The 21,275-nt window shown below is 45.5% G+C and overlaps 1 protein-coding gene across 2 annotated transcripts in view; it reads left to right on the forward strand.

Annotated features, from left to right (window-relative positions):
• LOC124588910 (esterase FE4-like) overlaps positions 1 to 21,275 on the forward strand; it is a 292,280-nt gene that overhangs the window by 121,354 nt on the left and 149,651 nt on the right. For both annotated transcript variants that reach the window (XM_047131505.1, XM_047131506.1), the window contains one exon: positions 5,715 to 5,855. In XM_047131505.1, the coding sequence (XP_046987461.1) occupies positions 5,715 to 5,855 (141 nt within the window). The remainder of the gene's footprint in view (positions 1 to 5,714; positions 5,856 to 21,275) is intronic.

The following is a 21,275-nucleotide window of genomic DNA, read 5'->3' on the forward strand; positions in this document are numbered from 1 at the left end:
AAAAATGGCTCTGAGCACTATGGGACTTAACATCTGTGGTCAGCAGTCCCCTAGAACTTAGAACTACTTAAGCCTAACTAACCTAAGGACATCACACCCATCCATGCCCGAGGCAGGATTCGAACCTGCGACCGTAACGGTCGCGCGGTTCCAGACTGTAGCGCGTAGAACCGCACGGCCACACCGGCCGGCCAAATGACGTACAGCTATTGTGCCAAATCCTCATGTAACCTAGTAGGATATTTTTTTTTTATTTTTACTGTAACAGCAATTTTACCTAGACATCAAAATAAGGTGATTTTTTCACATCATACGTTAAGCTCTTACATAATTCTGTCGATATTGAACGAACGTCCTTAAAACACAAGAAATTTCAAGAGAATTTTTTAGGTCTTTGCACCGACATGATCACATACCAATGAGATGGTAAAACGAATCGATAAAGAATTACAAAACAGATAAATGGCACCAGATCCAAGATGTTAACTGTGAGTTTAACGCAAAAGTACGGCGTAAACTAAAGAATGACTCCACAGCGAGACACTATGGCTATGACGCAAGAAGGAAGCTTAGAGTGTAACGTCCCGCCGACAGCAAGGTCATTAGAGAGGGAGCACAGGCCCGGATTGTTTTGTTAAGGATTGGGAAAGCAATCATTTCGGCATTTACCTGGAGTGATTTAGGGAGGTCATGGAGAACCTAAATCTGGATAGCACGACGGGATCTGAACTGCCGTCCTCCCGAATTGTGATGGAAGGTATGACGCATATCACACTTTAGTAACATCTGTCATCAAGAAGAAGACGTCTGTCCTTACTACATTCTTCAAGAACATAATGAGTAAATTCAAACAAAATGTACAACGCTCTTGGTTCGCTTCATCTCGCTTAGGATCCTTGGAAGGAACAGTATTATGCCAGTCCTTTTGTAAATACGTATGTATCATAAATTTTTGTTTTTCTCACACGTTGCGTATTTTTCAGGATCTCATCTACAGAAGGAATCGAATCAAATAGAACCTTTTAGCAATCTTTATCGTCAAATTTAAATTTAGCAATGTACACCAGTTAACCTTTCTTTCTTTCACTTACGCCATAGTCCCGCAGCGATCGCAGGGTCGGCGTGGGTACAACGGATTTGGCAGTGTTAGTGTTAGGGATGCCCTTCCTGCCGCCACCCCGTACCCCCAGGACGGAATCAGTGTACCCCAACTGTCTGCGCCGAGTGTAAATCGTGAAATAGTGCGGACGTGTTTCAAATGTCTGCGACGAGTGTAACTGAGGCGGAACGTGGGGAGCAGCCCAGTATTCACTTAGGGGATGTGGAAAACCGCCTAAAAACCACATCCAGGCTGGCCGGCACACCGGCCCTCGTCGTTAATCCGCCGGGCGGATTCGATCCGGGGTCCAGGAAGCAGCGCGTTAGCGCGCTCGACCAGTGAGCCAGACTTTGGGTCGCTATTCATTGCTTCAAGTCCAAGACTGACTAGGCGTTAGATGGCAGCGCAGTGATGAGTAAGTGGTCTTGGAAACGGTGGACCGGCGGCTCTAAACCCTAATCGGCCATGCACGTATGGGTTTTACGTGGTTTCCATGTATCTCTTAAGGCTAGGCGCAAACTGAGACGCGTATAGCGCGTGTAGCGTGACGCAGCGCAGCGCGCGTTTTGTAACATCACAGATTCAAATAGGACCGCGCAAATTGCGACGCGACGCGACTGGGACGCGACACGCGCCTGCGCCAGGTCGCGCGGCGTTGTGGTTGAGGCACAGTTTCTCGCGCCGCGCGTCGCGCTTGCCTCGCTAGAACCGTGGGAAATTTGAGGCGGGGAGTGGAAAAGTAGCCCGGCCATATGCTCACATCGGAACGGCGCATATCAGCAGTGGTAGTATTGCCACTATGATAACGTTTGCCTTACTGTGTACTGAATTTTATTGCCTTTGGGTAGTGTTTCGTTTTTCGCCATTTAAACGCTCCAGCTTTCTTCGTTAGCACGTTATACTTTTCTGTTATTTATATCTGCATAGTTTTGTTTTGTTTTTCTTCCGTCAAGAAAAATGTATACTTCAGTAACTGATGAGCCATTGGCCGCTGGAATTGCACCATATGCCTCCACGATGTTTTCAGATCGCAAGAAGGGACAGAGGGTAGTGAATAAGGAAGGTAGGAATATTATAAAACCATGTGATTAAGAATCAAGGCAGGAAAGTAAAGCAAGGTTATCTTCTCGCTGCCTAGTAAGCTAGCGTATCTGTACGATCTGTTACAAACATTTAGAAAGGGATAATCTCCGCAGGTGTGATCCCTTTGTGCTTGTGGTAAAAAGCGTCCAAGGTCTGAAGTACAGAAGTTTAACTGTGATTACTCTGATATGGATGTAATAATGTAATGCGGCACACTGTACTACATGCATGTGAACAACATATTTACACTGCAAGCTAGAAAAAGTCGAAAAGCAGCCACAAATAACAATGTTTTAATTGGTTCGCCTTGATGAGAAAAAGCATTTCAATTGTTGCATGGACATTATCAGCATTAATAAACTAATTTTACAAGAACAGGCTACACAAATTAAGAAAATGGTCGGTATTATTACCAAAGTAGGAATATCCTAAAAGAGTGTTACGATTAGATATATTTAATTTGTTGAAATGTGCTGCTGACAAAGGCAGACCTACTTTCATGACTGTTTTTCGAACTCCATCTCACAAGGCACACATTTCTAGCTTGTGCATTCGTGTCGCGCGCATTATCTATCCTTCGCTGCTGACAATACACTGACCATTGTGTTGTGCGACAGATCAATTGTTTATTTTTCTCAATAACAACTATTTTATTCGCGATCACGCAATGTCAGTTTGGCAAGCCCTAGGTGAGTAAACAGTATCTGGCATGTGCCTATCATTCCGCCTGAAGGAACGCTCGTCATTATTTTAATACTGCTCAGATCAAGAGAAGAAATAAAATCCTTTGGTAAATTTCCATTCCAGTCGCTCAGTGTTAAAAATACGATGGGTTACGGGGATTCCACCAAAATTCCAACAGAATTGCCAATCTGTTTTTGTGAGTTGTTAACCTTTTCTCATTCGAAGAAGCATCACCACTTATGAGTAAAGGCCACATTTCTCTTGGTGACTGGTTTAATTGTACTTCTTTTGTCACAGTGTAATTTGCCAAACTCATCTCACAGCAGCTATTGAGACAGAATTCCGAAACGGAGGGCCTCATTAAACAAGTAATTGGCAATCACAGAGCTCAATAGCTTACGAAAAATCTCATAGCATCGGTTTGCAGTAACATAAAAGAAGAAATTTCATGTTTATTTTCATACTAGGAAGCTCTTGTTTCGCTAGCTGTCGATAACTCTTAAAAAATTACAGTCACTGGAGTGAAATAAATAAAAAAAGAAGTGTAAGTAGTGATATATCGCCATAGATAAGAAAGTTCCGTGTGTTTAATAATTGGCAAAACACTCTCCTCCTTGTGTGCTATCATTCGCCAAACTTTCGTTTCAATGTCTCGAGCGGTTTAGGAGATACGAGAGATGTTGCAAGTATTTCATTCTCGCGGGCGTGAGATCGGAAGTGAGCGCGCTACGTGGGATCCATTTTCTCGAGATCGGAGGCAGATAGAGAACTCCTCCCAAGTCTAAACAAAAATTCAGCATGTTAGCTAAATTTCATACGCAGCAACGTATGGTGTAATACGCACAAAACGCAAAATCATAGCGACCCCTAATTTTCGTTGCAAACTTTTTGAGTTTTGCGTAGTGTCTTACTAAAATGTGTACATCACAGTAAGAATGGTCATTAGCGAGGTGATCGGCACTTCGTCACGAAGCTGACATATAACGCTACAAGTAAGACAAAAATTATATTTTCAGAGAATAGTTTCTGTAAAATCGTTTGAGAAAGATACGAGGTTGCGCGCGCTTCGGTTCAGTCAGCGCAGAGCGTAGCCAGTCGGCGCGTGCGAAGTATGGTGTACGCGTCGCAATCTGCGCTGGACCCGCGCGACCCGTGCTGTAGTGTCGTGTCACGTCACACGTGCTATACGCTTCTCAATTTGCGCCTAGCCTAATGCTTTGCTTCCCAACAATATAATTGCTCAGGTGCGAGTTGCACTCACCCACTGAGGATTCCGTACAAATTTAATTATGTATATATGTTCATCCGTATCGTGAGTCGAGGATGCTGCCGATTTGTGCCCGTTATCGATAGTGATACTGGCAAGGTATCGATACCAGGGATTGAAATACTTTCGAGAATGTTTTAATTTCATATTGGAAGTCGGGTAACAAAAAACAAAAGAAACAATTTTTGTTTTCTATAATTACAAATGAGCAATTTCAGATTTTTCCCTTTATTTGTACTGTCAAACCTTTCTTCTTGCCAAATTGCATGATTCTAAGTCATCGGGAAGGTTTTGGTGAGTGACTTCGCAAGTATAAAAATATGTGACATAAAATGCCGTATTTTTGATTGCATTGGCTTAAAAGCTTCACTTTTTTTACGTCGGCAGGGGACCGTAGATCGTAATATATGACAAAAATTTCAAAAAGATGCGTCTACCCATTCCCGGGAAAAAGGATTTTGAACAGACAGACAAAATGATCCGTATTTACCGATTGAAGTATGGAACCCTAAAAATACATAATTTTAAAATTTTTCACAAAAGTAGCCTTTGTTATCATAGTAAACAGCGAATACGCGAAGAAATTCGAAAACAGTAAGCACTCAACTGTTTTGGGGAGTTGGTTTCACTTTGGAATATAATTTTAAAATTTTCAGAAATTAACCTTTATTATCAAGTAAGCAATGAATAAAAAAGTAATTGGCAATATGATATATTTGAAAGCAAGTTAACATTTTTCCTAGACGCAACCCTCCCCCCGCCTCCCCCAAAAAAAATCACGAAACTTCCATGAAATCGTAATGCCTAAGGCAAATTGTCGTCCTGAATAAGAAGCAAAATGGGCGTAAAATTTAATAAATTTTATATTAAACTACATACTGCCCTAGCAGTTTCATTTAAAAACCGCTCATAAAAGCAGTTGTACAAACTCAGATTTATGTTACAATAACTTCAGATATGCTTAGTTCCACTGCTAGTGATATTCTCAATACGGCGACTATAAAGAAAACCACATGTCACAATATACTACAATCACGTAGCTCGATCTCTGCTCAGACTGTTGATACAAACGCTGTAAGTAACTGCTACAAATCCCTGCCTTCGTAGAAGTACGTTGGTATACTGCTAGAAGTCTCTGTCTTGCAACAGAATCGGTGGTTTCATCCTAAAGGCATTATTACTTCAAGTTAGTAAAATGGTGGCTTCAGGCAGATATCACTGGTACTTATAGGGTCAAGGGGAATTCCGAGATGGTTCCCTTGAAAAGGTTATGGTCGATTTCATTCCTCATCGATCCACTGTCCGAAGTTGTAATCCACCTATAAAGACGTAGGCGTCGGTGGAACGTTACCCTATATCCTAGTCTTTTATCCAGTACTGATGACCGTCACATTTACTAGATATAGAATAATTTTCAAACTTGGGACCTTAAGGCATTTAGTGTTGATATTTCATTCTACGTCCATGTAGGACAAAGGTGCTCAAGAGCATAGGACTAGCCTAGAGAGGAAGACGAGAGATCCTGTGCTGTGCTTTCTGTGCTGCCCACTGAGGGTCTTTATGTTGGTGTGGTGTTCGCAGGTGGAGAAGGGCTACGTCACGGTGCAGACGGAGTCCGGGACTCTGCGCGGAGCCGTGCGGGACACGATGGCGGGCACCCGCTACTACAGCTTCCGGGGAATCCCCTACGCCGAGCCGCCGCTGGGGGACCTCCGCTTCCAGGCGAGTACCAGTCGCACCCCACCACACTACGTCTACACCAGCTGCACACATTTCATTCGCTTCTTCAGTCATGTGTCTTTCTACGAGGATCATTCACTAATTTAACAGACATATAGATATGATGTATACATGATCACTTTTTCCACCGTGTACAAAGGAGTCAGAACAATAAAAGTCTAATGAACTTATGTCCAGAAATACATAGTTTCGATGCTAGAGGCCATTTATTCAATCGTACATTGTTACAGAGTCTACGGTCTAATAAACGCTGTACCATGTAGCCACCGTTACAGTATGTGTTGAAAATGGTTTCCACGTGCCTCAACCCATGCATATACGCGCCGTAGCATGTTCTGTCTCCCGCATTCACACTGACCAGGCTGCATCCGAACAACGTCAAATGCAGCATGAATACGCTGCTCCACTGTCTCCACATCTGGAATGGGCTCTGCATACACAATACACCTGAGATGGCCCCATAACCAGAAATCGCACGGGTTGAGATCTGATGAACGAGCTGCCCATGCAACACTCGCGTCCGATCCATCGACCAGGGATGACACGATTGAGGTGCATCCAGACATTAACGGCGAAATGAGTTGGAGCACCATCATGTAGCAGTCACGTAACCCTTCGAATCATCAATGGCACTTCTTCCATCATGGGAGGCAAAGTCACCAGCAAGAAACGCCGATAGTTCCAGCCAGTTAGGAGACGCGGAAGGAAGACTGATCCCAAATTCGGTCGCCAATTATCCCCGCCCAAACATTCCGGCTACACCGATGCTGATGATTCGCTGTCACCATACCATGGGGGCTCTGCATACTATTCCACAGATGATTGTTGTGGAAGTTGAAGATACCACTCCGCCTAAAGGTGGCCGCATCTGCGAATAGGATGGATGACGAAAATCCCGGAATCGTGCCTGCTTGGTGAAGAAATCAGTGACAAAACCGCTCCCAATGTGGAAACTCTGTCGCTAGTAAGCCCTGCACAAGCTGTAAGTGGTAAACGTAGTAACAATGGAGAATGTTCCACACGGCCGTCTGGCTTACCCTGTACCGGCGGGCCAACTGCCTGGTACTGACACGGCGGTCGCCTTCCACAGTCTTAATCACATTTTCCTCAAAGTCTGGTGTCCGAACATTTCGAGTACATCCTTCATGATTTCCTGCTTCCTGAAACGACCCTATCTCAAAAAATGGTTCAAATGGCTCTGATCACTATGGGACTCAACTTCTGAGGTCATCAGTCCCCTAGAACTTAGAACTACTTAAACCTAACTAATCTAAGGACATCACACACACCCATGCCCGAGGCAGGATTCGAACCTGCGACCGTAGCGGTCGCACAGTTCCAGACTGTAGCGCCTAGAACCGCTCGGCCACACTGGCCGGCGACCCTATCTCAGACAAACGACGAAACACTGTTGCAAACACGGAATGCTTTGGTTGTCGGTGGGGATAGGTCTCCTGTTGCAACCTTGCTGCCCGCCGCCCCTTGCCTTTTGCCTTTCCTTAAGTAAACACCGTGTCAGCAAGCTTTCGGTTAGAATACGGAACCATTGTGTACAACGCTGTATCACATCCACTACAAGATGAGGCAGCAAGAGAAGTGAATCCAACACAACATTACCAATTACTATGGCAGGAGAAGGCGCTAGAGCGTGGCATATGACGTGTGAGGAACAGTGCCACCCTCTAGGAGGAAACCATGAATACTGTAACTGTGTCTGCATGATACAGCGCTTATTAGACAGCAGCCTCTGTAACAAAGTATGACTGAATAAATAGTCTCTAGCATGGAAATCGTGCATTTCCGGACGTAAATTCATTAGACCTTTTTTGTTCCGACTCCTCTCGTCGATCAATCCCTAGTTTGCACACGGTCGAAAAAATGACCCTCTACATGCAGACTGAAGCGACGAATGAAAATTTGTACCAAGGCCGGGTTTCGAACTCTGGTCTCTTGCTCACTAGGTAGATGCGCCAACCACTACGCCATACTGGCACAGTGTCTTTGCACAATTGTACGGACTGCAGCAGCAAGCCTCCCTCCTCAATCCAAACTACAATCCACGCCTCAGCCCACTTAGTAGTCCCACTACACTCGAACAGCATCGCGGAGGCTCTCCAACTGTATGGAAATACCACATCAGCAGCTAACGAAACGGGTGATACTGCCTGAAATCCAGGCATAGGCGCTTTAATCAAATGAAACTAATGGATCCACAGATCTTTTCAAGTCTCAAACATCTAAGATGTATACAGGGTGGTGGATCGTGACCGGGCCAAGTATCTCACGAAATATGCGTCAAACGAAAAAACTACAAAGAACGAAACTCGTCTAGCTTGAAGGGGGAAACCAGATGGAGCTATAGTTAGCCCGCTAGATGGCGCTGCCATAGGTCAAGCGGATATCAACTGCGTTTCTTATATAGGAACCCCCACTTTTTATTACATATTCGTGTAGTACGTAAAGAAATATGAATGTTTTAGTTAGACCACTTTTTTCGCATTGTGATAGATGGCGCTGTAATAATCACAAACATAGAGCTCACAATTTTAGACAAACAGTTGGTAACAGGTAGGTTTTTTAAATTAAAATACAGAACGTAGGTACGTTTGAACATTTTATTTCGGTTGTTCCAATGTGATACATGCACCTTTGTGAACTTATCATTTCTGAGAACGCATGCTGTAACAGCATGATTACCTGTAAATACCACATTAATGCAATAAATGCTCAAAATTGTGTCCGTCAACCTCAGTGCATTTGGCAATACGTGTAACGACATTCCTCTCAACAGCGAGTAGTTCGCCTTCCGTAATGTTCGCACATGCATTGACGATGCGGTGACGCATGTTGTCAGGCGTTGTCGGTGGTTCACGATAGCAAATATCCTTCAACTTTCCCCACAGAAAGAAATCCGGGGATGTCAGATCCGGTGAACGTCCGGGCTATGGTATGGTGCTTCGACGACCAATCCATCTGTCATGAAATATGCTATTTAATACCGCTTCAACCGCACGCGAGCTATGTGCCAGACATCCATCATGTTGGAAGTACATCGCCATTCTGTCATACAGTGAAACATCTTGTAGAAACATCGGTAGAACATTACGTACGAAATCAGCATGCATTACATCATTTAGATTGCCATCGATGAAATGCCGCACCATACATTAACCCGCCAAGGTCGCTGATGTTCCACTTATCGCAGCCATCGTGGATTTTGCATTGGCAAATAGTGCATATTATACCGGTTTACGTTACCGCTGTTGGTGAATGACGCTTCGTCGCTAAATAGAACGAGTGCAAAAAATCTGTCATCGTCCCGTAATTTCTCTTGTGCCCAGTGGCACAACTGTACACGACGTTCGAAGTCGTCGCCATGCAATTCCTGGTGCATAGTAATATGGTACGGGTGCAGTCGATGTTGATGTAGCATTCTCAACACCGACGTTTTTGAGATTCCCGATTCTCGCGCAATTTCTCTGCTACTGATGTGCGCATTAGCCGCGACAGCAGCTAAAACACCTACTTTGGCATCCTCACTTGTTACAGGTCTAGGCTGACGTTTCACATGTGGCTGAACACTTCCTGTTTCCTTAAATATCGTAACTGTCCGGCGAACGATCCGGGCACTTGGATGGTGTCGTCTAGGATACCAAGCAGCATACATAGCACACGCCCGTTGGGCATTTTGATCACAATAGCCATACATCAACACGATATCGACCTTTTCCGCAACTGATAATGTATCACGAAGCAAATACCGTCCGCACTGGCGGAATGTTACGTGATATCACGTACTTATACGTTTGTGACTATTACAGCGCCATCTATCACAAAGCAAAAAAGTGGTCCAACTAAAACATTCATATTTCTTTACGTACTTCACGAATATGTAGTAAAAAATGGGGGGTTCCTATTTAAAAAAGTGCAGTTGATATCCGTTTGACCTATGGCAGCTCCATCTAGCGGGCCAACCATAGCGCCATCTGGTTTCCCCCTTCAAGCTAGACAAGTTTCGTTCTTTGTAGTTTTTTCGTTTGATGCTTATTTCTTGAGATGTTTGGTCCGGTCACTATCTCCACCCTGTATATGCAGACTAAAGCGACAAACAAAAATTTGATCTGAGGCGAGGATTCGAACTCGGGTCTTCTGCTAATTAGGCAGATGTGCTAACAAGTATGCCACACAGGGAATGAGGAGGAAGGCGTGCTACGGTAGTCTGTGGAGTTATTTGAAGCCAGTGTGCTGGGGTGGCGTTAGTTAGCATATCTGCCTAGTGAGCAGGAGACTTGAGTTCGAATCCCAGCATTTTCTTCATCTACATCTACATTTATACTCCGCAAGCCACCCAACGGTGTTTGGCGGAGGGCACTTTACGTGCCACTGTCATTACCTCCCAGTCGCGTATGGTTCGCGGGAAGAACGACTGTCTGAAAGGCTCCGTGCGCGCTCGAATCTCTCTAATTTTACATTCGTGATCTCCTCGGGAGGTATAAGTAGGGGGAAGCAATATATTCGATACCTCATCCAGAAACGCACCCTCTCGAAACCTGGCGAGCAAGCTACACCGCGATGCAGAGCGCCTCTCTTGCAGAGTCTGCCACTTGATTTTGCTAAACATCTCCGTAACGCTATCACGGTTACCAAATAACCCTGTGACGAAACGCGCCGCTCTTCTTTGGATCTTCTCTATCTCCTCCGTTAACCCGATCTGGTACGGATCCCATACTGACTAGCAATACTCAAGTATAGGTCGAACGAGTGTTTTGTAAGCCACCTCCTTTGTTGATCGACTACATTTTCTAAGGACTTTCCCAATGAATCTCAACCTGGCACCCGCCTTACCAACAATTAATTTTGTATGATCATTCCACTTCAAATCGTTCCGCACGCATACTCCCTGATATTTTACAGAAGTAACTGCTACCTGTGTTTGTTCCGCTATCATATAATCATACAATAAAGGATCCTTCTTTCTATGTATTCGCAATACATTACATTTGTCTGTGTTAAGGGTCAGTTGCCACTCCCTGCACCGGGTGCCTATCCGCTGCAGATCTTCCTGCATTTCGCTACAATTTTCTAATTTTCTAATCCTGGAACTTCTCTGTATACTACAGCATCATCCGCGAAAAGCCGCTTGGAACTTCCGACACTATCTACTAGGTCATATATATATATATATATATATATATATATATATATATATATATATATATATATATACACTCCTGGAAATGGAAAAAAGAACACATTGACACCGGTGTGTCAGACCCACCATACTTGCTCCGGACACTGCGAGAGGGCTGTACAAGCAATGATCACACGCACGGCACAGCGGACACACCAGGAACCGCGGTGTTGGCCGTCGAATGGCGCTAGCTGCGCAGCATTTGTGCACCGCCGCCGTCAGTGTCAGCCAGTTTGCCGTGGCATACGGAGCTCCATCGCAGTCTTTAACACTGGTAGCATGCCGCGACAGCGTGGACGTGAACCGTATGTGCAGTTGACGGACTTTGAGCGAGGGCGTATAGTGGGCATGCGGGAGGCCGGGTGGACGTACCGCCGAATTACTCAACACGTGGGGCGTGAGGTCTCCACAGTACATCGATGTTGTCGCCAGCGGTCGGCGGAAGGTGCACGTGCCCGTCGACCTGGGACCGGACCGCAGCGACGCACGGATGCACGCCAAGACCGTAGGATCCTACGCAGTGCCGTAGGGGACCGCACCGCCACTTCCCAGCAAATTAGGGACACTGTTGCTCCTGGGGTATCGGCGAGGACCATTCGCAACCGTCTCCATGAAGCTGGGCTACGGTCCCGCACACCGTTAGGCCATCTTCCGCTCACGCCCCAACATCGTGCAGCCCGCCTCCAGTGGTGTCGCGACAGGCGTGAATGGAGGGACGAATGGAGACGTGTCGTCTTCAGCGATGAGAGTCGCTTCTGCCTTGGTGCCAATGATGGTCGTATGCGTGTTTGGCGCCGTGCAGGTGAGCGCCACAATCAGGACTGCATACGACCGAGGCACACAGGGCCAACACCCGGCATCATGGTGTGGGGAGCGATCTCCTACACTGGCCGTACACCACTGGTGATCGTCGAGGGGACACTGAATAGTGCACGGTACATCCAAACCGTCATCGGACCCATCGTTCTACCATTCCTAGACCGGCAAGGTAACTTGCTGTTCCAACAGGACAATGCACGTCCGCATGTATCCCGTGCCACCCAACGTGCTCTAGAAGGTGTACGTCAACTACCCTGGCCAGCAAGATCTCCGGATCTGTCCCCCATTGAGCATGTTTGGGACTGGATGAAGCGTCGTCTCACGCGGTCTGCACGTCCAGCACGAACGCTGGTCCAACTGAGGCGCCAGGTGGAAATGGCATGGCAAGCCGTTCCACAGGACTACATCCAGCATCTCTACGATCGTCTCCATGGGAGAATAGCAGCCTGCATTGCTGCGAAAGGTGGATATACACTGTACTAGTGCCGACATTGTGCATGCTCTGTTGCCTGTGTCTATGTGCCTGTGGTTCTGTCAGTGTGATCATGTGATGTATCTGACCCCAGGAATGTGTCAATAAAGTTTCCCCTTCCTGGGACAATGAATTCATGGTGTTCTTATTTCAATTTCCAGGAGTGTATAAAATTCGGATGAAGGACCCTATAAAGAAAAACAATCTCATGCCTTAAGGGCAAGACAAGAACATTAATTTAAGAGGTATTGATACTCAGCTGGAGACTACACATCAACCAAATAACTAAAACCCAAACAGGAAAATTAATATGTAACACACAAGGAACGGCGCTCAGAAGTTTCCAAGGATCGGCCTGAGATTGTAACACTAACACCCGTTTAGGTGAGATAGGCAGCCTGTCCAACGACTTCTTAATCTGAAGGCAACCCAACCGACACACAGCCGACCGACCAATCAACAGAATCAGTTCCGCTCCACGCAACCAGCAAAACGACCACAAGATTTCAGTACAACGACACACAGAGTATTGGCGCCCACAACGACCAACACCACCTCAGCTGTGGAACTACACGCCACGCTCGACAGCAACAACACAACGTGGAAAATACATCAACGACCAAGGCAGGTAACTGGAACGTCAACGGCCACAAGGCAGAAGATACCGCTGGTCAATTTCAATAACAGGGATTAAATTAAGTTAAACTCCACAGGAAGACGGCTGGAATCTTAGCCGACTTGAATGCACATACATTGTTACTCGTGGGAGTGTCCCAAAAGCGATAACCAGGGTCAAACGAAGAAATGTAAACAGGTGAGGCTCGATAGTAGGTTAAATGAGGACTCAACTTTCATGTCCAAGATCGGTGGGAGACGTACTTCGTAACACTCGCAAGCAGCACCTCACACTCCAACAGCGCGTGCACACCGCCAGCGGACCTGGGCAGAGTACGTGCGACGGAGACTTCCTTGCTGCTCCACGCCAACCGACTGACTGCCCAGGCCCGAAAACGGTGAAAGGACCAAATATACGTCGGCCGATGAGACGACCAACCAACAGTCGTCCCGCTCCTATCTCCCTCCGCCGGACAGTTCATGTGTGTCGTCAGCGGTCAGCGAGCACTGGCTGTCAGCGCCTCACCGGCGCTCCGTCCCCGACTTCACTGCTGCTGCGTCCCGACTGCACTGCTGATCCGTCTCTAACGGACTGCCAGACACAGACGACCCAGAAATACTACCGGTCGCTCAAGTGATAGTGCGACAGTACACTTATCGATACGCGCTGTTGCTGCCACTCACGGGCAAGTAAAGCAGGAAGTTAGTGGCGCCAGTAAATGTAATAAGAAAACGAGGCGGCAGTACCGTAATAGAAGATGACAAAAAATAAATGGCACGAACAGGAGCCGTGGACGGCTCATCTTGGAAGGCCCAACTACCGACTGGCCAGCGTGTCATCCTCAGACTACAGGCGTCACTGGACGCGGATATGGAGGGGCGTGTGGTCAACACACCGCTCTCCCGGCCGTATGTCAGTTTACGAGACCGGAGCCGCTACTTCTCGACCAAGTAGCTCCTCAGTTTGCCTCACAAGGGCTGAGTGCATCACGCTTTCCAACAGCACTCGGCAGACTTGATGGTCACCCATCCAAGTGCTAGCCCAGCCCGACAGTGCTTAGCTTTGGTGATCTGACGGGAACCGGTGTTGTCGCTGCAGCAAGGCCGTTGACCCTCTTAATAATGCAATTCAATAATAAATTTATTGATCTTCTTAATACTTAAAACACCATTTCGACCATTTACTTGTTTTCTGTGGGCAACTGCAGAATTACGTGCTGATCTGGCAGGTTCTTGTGTCGTCCTGGTGTCGCTGGCACCGAATAGCGAAATTCTGCATGACCCGCTGAAGTGTCGGAACATTGGTGCTATCGTTGGCCTCCTGAGTGACTGTTTCAGCTCAGCAATGGTTTTGGGGTTATTGCTATACACCTTGTGTTTGAAGTAGCCCCACAAAAAGGAGTCGCATGTGTTCAGATCCGGAGAATATGGTGGCCAATCAGGGCCCATGCCAGTGGCCTCTGGGTACCCCAGAGCCAGAGAGCGGTCCCCAAAGTGCCTCTCCAGGACATCAAAAACTCTCCTGCTTCGATGGCGTCAAGCTCTGTCTTGCCTGAACCGCATCTTGTCGAAATCAGGGTCACTTTGGATAATGAGGATGAAATCATCTTCCAAAACCTTCACGTACCGTTCGAAAGTCACCGTGTCATCAAGGAATATCGCACAGATTATTCCGTGACTGGACACTGCACACCACACAGTCACCCGTTGAGGGTGAAGAGACTTCTCGATCTCGAAATCGGATGCTCAGTCCCCCAGATGCGTCAATTTTGCTTATTGACGAGCCCGTCCAAATGAAAATGGGCTTCGTCGCTAAACCAAACCATACTTCGCATACTAATTCACATCATGCCCCGCGGCCAACCGTGCGGTTTGAACTCCTAACGCAAACCTTTCAGAAGTTATGACGATTTTATTTCATATAGTTCAATAACTGTCATCCTGTATATTAAACAATACAAACATTAGACACATTCAATATTACAGTCTTCCTAAAGAACCAAAATTATGAATTACATGATTGGATAACAGTCTGAAGACAATAATTTAAGTATTAACTATAAAATATTCATCGCCTACTCATAAGCTACTAGGTCCCAAGTTTGTAAACATTAAGTGACCTCATACGCAAAGCCGTGCTCCCGCCAGCGCTGCGCCATTCATTTACTCCTCCGTGAAGCGCTGCGCCAACGACCTTGCAGCAACAGGCGGTGGCTGGTGATTCGTCACCCCGTGCAACATTAGCCACGTCTTCAGAACTGCTATTACGTGTTCAGCTGATTCAATACTCCTTGCGCTGTACGTCACTGGGCAGTGACGCGATTTACCTACTGCTCAATCAAATGTTGCAGCAACTACCTTGCCTCAACAGCTAGAGGCTGAGCACGAAATAGCGGTGCCGGAGGCGTGGCTAATGTGTACAGGGCGACGAGCTACCAGCCACAAGCTATTGCGACCTGCTTTTTCATGATCGTGTGTTTGTTCATATCTGCTTTACTCTAATGTGATCTATCTAAATGCAGTTATTAATTTTAATGGTTTTTGTAAGATTATTCATTTAATCTGCCTACCTAACTTCTGTAGCTTTCGTGATATTCATAATATTAATGTTTCCATACAGGGCTATTACAAATGATTGAAGGGATTTCATAAATTCACCGTAGCTCCATTCACTGACATATGGTCACGACACACTACAGATACGTAGAAAAACTCATAAAGTTTTGTTCGGCTGAGGCCGCACTTCAGGTTTCTGCCGCCAGAGCGCTCGAGAGCGCAGTGAGACAAAATGGCGACAGGAGCCGAGAAAGCGTATGTCGTGCTGGAAATGCACTCACATCAGTCAGTCATAACAGTGCAACGACACTTCAGGACGAAGTTCAACAAAGATCCACCAACTGCTAACTCCATTCGGCGATGGTATGCGCAGTTTAAAGCTTCTGGATGCCTCTGTAGGGGAAATCAACGGGTCGGCCTGCAGTGAGCGAAGAAACGGTTGAACGCGTGCGGTTAAGTTTCACGCGTAGCCCGCGGAAGTCGACGAATAAAGCAAGCAGGGAGATAAACGTACCACAGCCGACGGTTTGGAAAATCTTACGGAAAAGGCTAAAGCAGAAGCCTTACCGTTTACAATTGCTACAAGCCCTGACACCCGATGACAAAGTCAAACGCTTTGAATTTTCGGCGCGGTTGCAACAGCTCATGGAAGTGGATGCGTTCAGTGCGAAACTTGTTTTCAGTGATGAAGCAACATTTTTTCTTAATGGTGAAGTGAACAGACACAATGTGCGAATCGGGGCGGTAGAGAATCCTCACGCATTTGTGCAGCAAATTCGCAATTCACCAAAATTTAAAGTGTTTTGTGCAATCTCACAGTTTAAAGTTTACGGCCCCTTTTTCTTCTGCGAAAAAAACGTTACAGGACAAATGTATCTGGACATGCTGGAAAATTGGCTCATGCCACAACTGGAGACCGACAGCGCCGACTTCATCTTGATCGGTCGTGGTGGAGATCATGATCAGCAATTCGTGTCATGGCCTCCACGCTCTCCCGACTTAACCCCATCCGATTTCTTTCTGTGGGGTTATGTGAAAGATTCAGTGTTTATACCTCCTCTACCAAGAAACGTGCCAGAACTGCGAGCTCGCATCAACGATGCTTTCGAACTCATTGATGGGGACATGCTGCGCCGAGTGTGGGAGGAACTTGGTTATCGGCTTGATGTCTGCCGAATCACTAAAGGGGCACATATGGAACATTTGTGAATGCCTAAAAAAACTTTTTGAGTTTTTGTGTGTGTGTGCAAAGCATTGTGAAAATATCTCAAATAATAAAGTTATTGTAGAGCTGTGAAATCGCTTCAATCATTTGTAATAACCCTGTATTTGCACCTCAGTGCTGTGAATATACTAATGTGATTGGTTTTATGCTACGATGAAACTGTGAATCAATACTGAATTTTGAATTATTTCGAAGTAGTAATATTCTGGCCTGGATGCAAAGCTGCCATCCTGTTCATGCTGTCCAAACCGTTAACTGCCGTTTCCGGACCTCTGTGGCCTGGGGAAAATGCAGATTACGTAGCCGGGCGCTCGCTTGGGGGCAACCGCGTGGTTTTCCGTGACGTACCATGACTTTGGCAGCTTTTATTTGGCTGATCACTCTCCAGCATACGTGATAAGTTACAGTCTTCAACTCTGTGATTACTGAGCTTGCCTATAGCTTCAGTGTCCTGTGTAGAATTCACATGACTTCACATAAATCGGTCATTTGTTTTATAATGTAATGGCGGCAGTAGTGATTCAGCCTTGCTCACATATTCTCGATCAGGGTTTCAAGGATATAATTGGCAAAGAAAATATTTACTGCATCAGGAGTAATTGATATACAGCAATCTTTCTTTTGACGTTATATTTTGGTTTTGATTACTTCCCATGCTGCTTTACTCTTATTTAAAGATTTAACAATGTTTTCATCATTGATCTTACAGTATTCTGCCTTAATTGCGGGTCTGTAGTGCTTTTTCATGATGGTGTGTTTGTTCATACAGGGTGTTTCAAAAATGACAGGTATATTTGAAACGGCAATAAAAACTAAACGAGCAGCGATAGAAATACACCGTTTGTTGCAATATGCTTGGGATAACAGTACATTTTCAGGCAGACAAACTCTCGAAATTACAGTAGTTACAATTTCCACAACAGATGGCGCTGTGGTCGGGGAAACTCTATAGTACGATATTTTCCACATATCCACCATGCGTAGCAATAATATGGCGTAGTCTCTGAATGAAATTACCCGAAACCTTTGACAACGTGTCTGGCGGAATGGCTTCACATGCAGATGAGATGTACTGCTTCAGCTGTTCAATTGTTTCTGGATTCTGGCGGTACACCTGGTCTTTCAAGTGTCCCCACAGAAAGAAGTCACAGGGGTTCATGTCTGGCGAATAGGCAGGCCAATCCACGCCGCCTCCTGTATGTTTCGGATAGCCCAAAGCAATCACACGATCATCGAAATATTCATTCAGGAAATTAAAGACGTCGGCCGTGCGATGTGGCCGGGCACCATCTTGCATAAACCATGAGGTGTTCGCAGTGTCATCTAAGGCAGTTTGTACCGCCACAAATTCACGAAGAATGTCCAGATAGCGTGATGCAGTAATCGTTTCGGATCTGAAAAATGGGCCAATGATTCCTTTAGAAGAAATGGCGGCACAGACCGGTACTTTTTGAGGATGCAGGGACGATGGGACTGCAACATGGGGCTTTTTGGTTCCCCATATGCGCCAGTTCTGTTTATTGACGAAGCCGTCCAGGTAAAAATAAGCTTCGTCAGTAAACCAAATGCTGCCCACATGCATATCGCCGTCATCAATCCTGTGCACTATATCGTTAGCGAATGTCTCTCGTGCAGCAATGGTAGCGGCGCTGAGGGGTTGCCGCGTTTGAATTTTGTATGGATAGAGGTGTAAACTCTGGCGCATGAGACGATACGTGGACATTGGCGTCATTTGGACCGCAGCTGCAACACGGCGAGCGGAAACCCGAGGCCGCTGTTGGATCACCTGCTGCACTAGCTGCGCGTTGCCCTCTGTGGTTGCCGTACGCGGTCGCCCCACCTTTCCAGTACGTTCATCCGTCACGTTCCCAGTCCGTTGAAATTTTTCAAACAGATCCTTTATTGTATCGCTTTTCGGTCCTTTGGTTACATTAAACCTCCATTGAAAACTTCGTCTTGTTGCAACAACACTGTGTTCTAGGCGGTGGAATTCCAACACCAGAAAAATCCTCTGTTCTAAGGAATAAACCATGTTGTCTACAGCACACTTGCACGTTGTGAACAGCACACGCTTACAGCAGAAAGACGACGTACAGAATGGCGCACCCACAGACTGCGTTGTCTTCTATATCTTTCACATCACTTGCAGCGCCATCTGTTGTTGAAAATTGTAACTACTGTAATTTCGAAAGTTTGTCCGCCTGAAAATGTACTGTTGTCCCAAGCATATTGCAACAAACGGTGTATTTCTATCGCTGCTCGTTTAGTTTTTATTGCCGTTTCAAATATACCGGTCATTTTTGAAACACCCTGTATCTGCTTTACTCTAATGTGATCTATCTAAATGCAGAAGTACCAAGATTCTTACGTTATTTAAATGTGTTGAGTAACACTGTTCTAAACCTCCTGGTTTAGAACGGGGATTTCGCTTGCAATATTTCTTGTAAGGTTTAGGGCATATTTCTTAAAAGACCTCAGTTAGCCTACCTGACAGTTTTGGCTCATTCCACTGACTGATCTAACGAGTAGTCAAGTGATACCGTATCTTTCCATCTATTTGCGAGCATTAGACCATATTTATTTGTGTTGAGGGGCAGAGATCTGTTGTATTCCCTTTTTTATGACTGAATATTTTCTTACTTTCTAAAAAAAATCATCTGCAAGAGCATGGTAATGCTAACAACAGTTTATATATTTTTTAAAACAATATTTCAATTTTTCTACGTAATTGCGCTAGAGCTTAGATGATGACTCATATGGACCTGTATCTTTCTTTGGTCTCAGCTCTTTCAGTACCGTTCCAAACTAGATTTTCGTTATTGGAACTTATCACAGTCAAATCTGAGATGCAAGCGCTAGGTAAACGAACCACATGAGCCTTACAAAAAGTATTGTGTCTGCTCTCATTACTATGGAAATTATTTGTCCTAGCTTACGGAACACCATTCTTGAGCTGTGACAAGTTTCACCAGACTCAATCAATTCAGTGGCAGCGGATGAACGGTTTAATACTGGCTTGTTGTTGTGTATTCCCATAAAATGTCATTTACGAGACCGAACATGTAAGAAGGAAACTGATTACTGCCGGTTTCTAACTTACGTCACGTTAGTGCTGTTCGCCTTCAAAATGTGACGTATTCAAGAGCACACACATCCGCATTCGTTTTTCACCTTGGCCAAAACATTTATGCACATTGTTTTCCGGGAGGCAAACCAAGAGATCTGTCCATTTTGCCTTCCGGTGCAGTGCAATATCATATCGGCAGTAAACTGTTCCTCCACTGTCACTAATCCGATCCATTTTGGCCGGCCGCGGTGGTCTCGCGGTTCTAGGCGCGCAGTCCGGAACCGTGCGACTGCTACGGCGCAGGTTCGAATCCTGCCTCGGGCATGGATGTGTGTGATGTCCTTAGGTTCGTTAGGTTTGAGTAGTTCTAAGTTCTAGGGGACTGATGACCACAGCTGTTAAGTCCCATAGTGCTCAGAGCCATTTGAACCATTTTTGAACCGATCCATTTTGATCAAGCTTTTCATAGCCTGCTGCTCGTTTCACACGGGCGAAATTCATAGTGGATATTCGCGACACAGACCATCCAGTAAACTTTCTGTTCTGCTGAGGATTTGAAAAAAAACAGTAATTGTGTCGTCCAAGCACTTCAAAACTTGTAAATTTATTTGCTCGAGAAAGTATAGTTGCTTTTTTATTTTAATCTTTGTGTGCTGTTTTCATTCTAAATGACAAATAACACCTAAAACTGTTTTGCTCCTTCACGAGAGCGGAGTTATTAAATGCTAAAACACTATTAATTTAAAAAAAAAACGTACTTACGTTCATATTTATGTGCAATGTCCGCTTTTTGTCTGTCCAGATACAGTGCGTGACAAAAAATGTGAAGCTCCCAGAAGTGGAGGAGCAAATCATAAGGAACTTCGTGGGTTGATAGATCACATAATGTTACTTCAGTGATTACAAACTCGAGTCAGATTCACAGAGAACTTGGCAGTATGACCCCACTTACCGATATGTCGTTGCAAACTCTCTGGCCTGGATGCATGCACTGATGCAGTTGGGATGGATGCCATATAGCCATTGTATACATTCCTGAGGCAAACTGGTAGACAGTTGTTGTACCCGGTCATCGATATCTTGGATACTGGCACTAGCGCTGAGTTGATGTTGAGCCAGTCCCACACAGGTTCTATCAGAGACAGGCATAATGATCTTACTGGCCGTTGGAGTGGCTCAGCATAAGCCCGACAGTTCACAGACATACGTGCAGTGTGTGGATGAGCATTGTCCTGTTGAAAACTAGCAACATCACGATGTTGTCGCGTGAGAGAGAACACATGACGACACAGGATTTTTTTTTTTTTTTTTTTTTTTTTTTTTTTTTTTTTTTTTTTTTTTTTTTTTTTTTTGCATCTTTCATTCTCTCTCATGAGAGAGAGCGGGCTGGTGTTAGAGCTTTGCTCTTTTCAGCCGTGGGATATTTGTGCTGTTGGGGCTCCATTTATTTGTAATTT

Source organism: Schistocerca americana, chromosome 2, assembly GCF_021461395.2.
Source record: "Schistocerca americana isolate TAMUIC-IGC-003095 chromosome 2, iqSchAmer2.1, whole genome shotgun sequence".
Taxonomy (NCBI): Eukaryota; Metazoa; Arthropoda; class Insecta; order Orthoptera; family Acrididae; genus Schistocerca; species Schistocerca americana.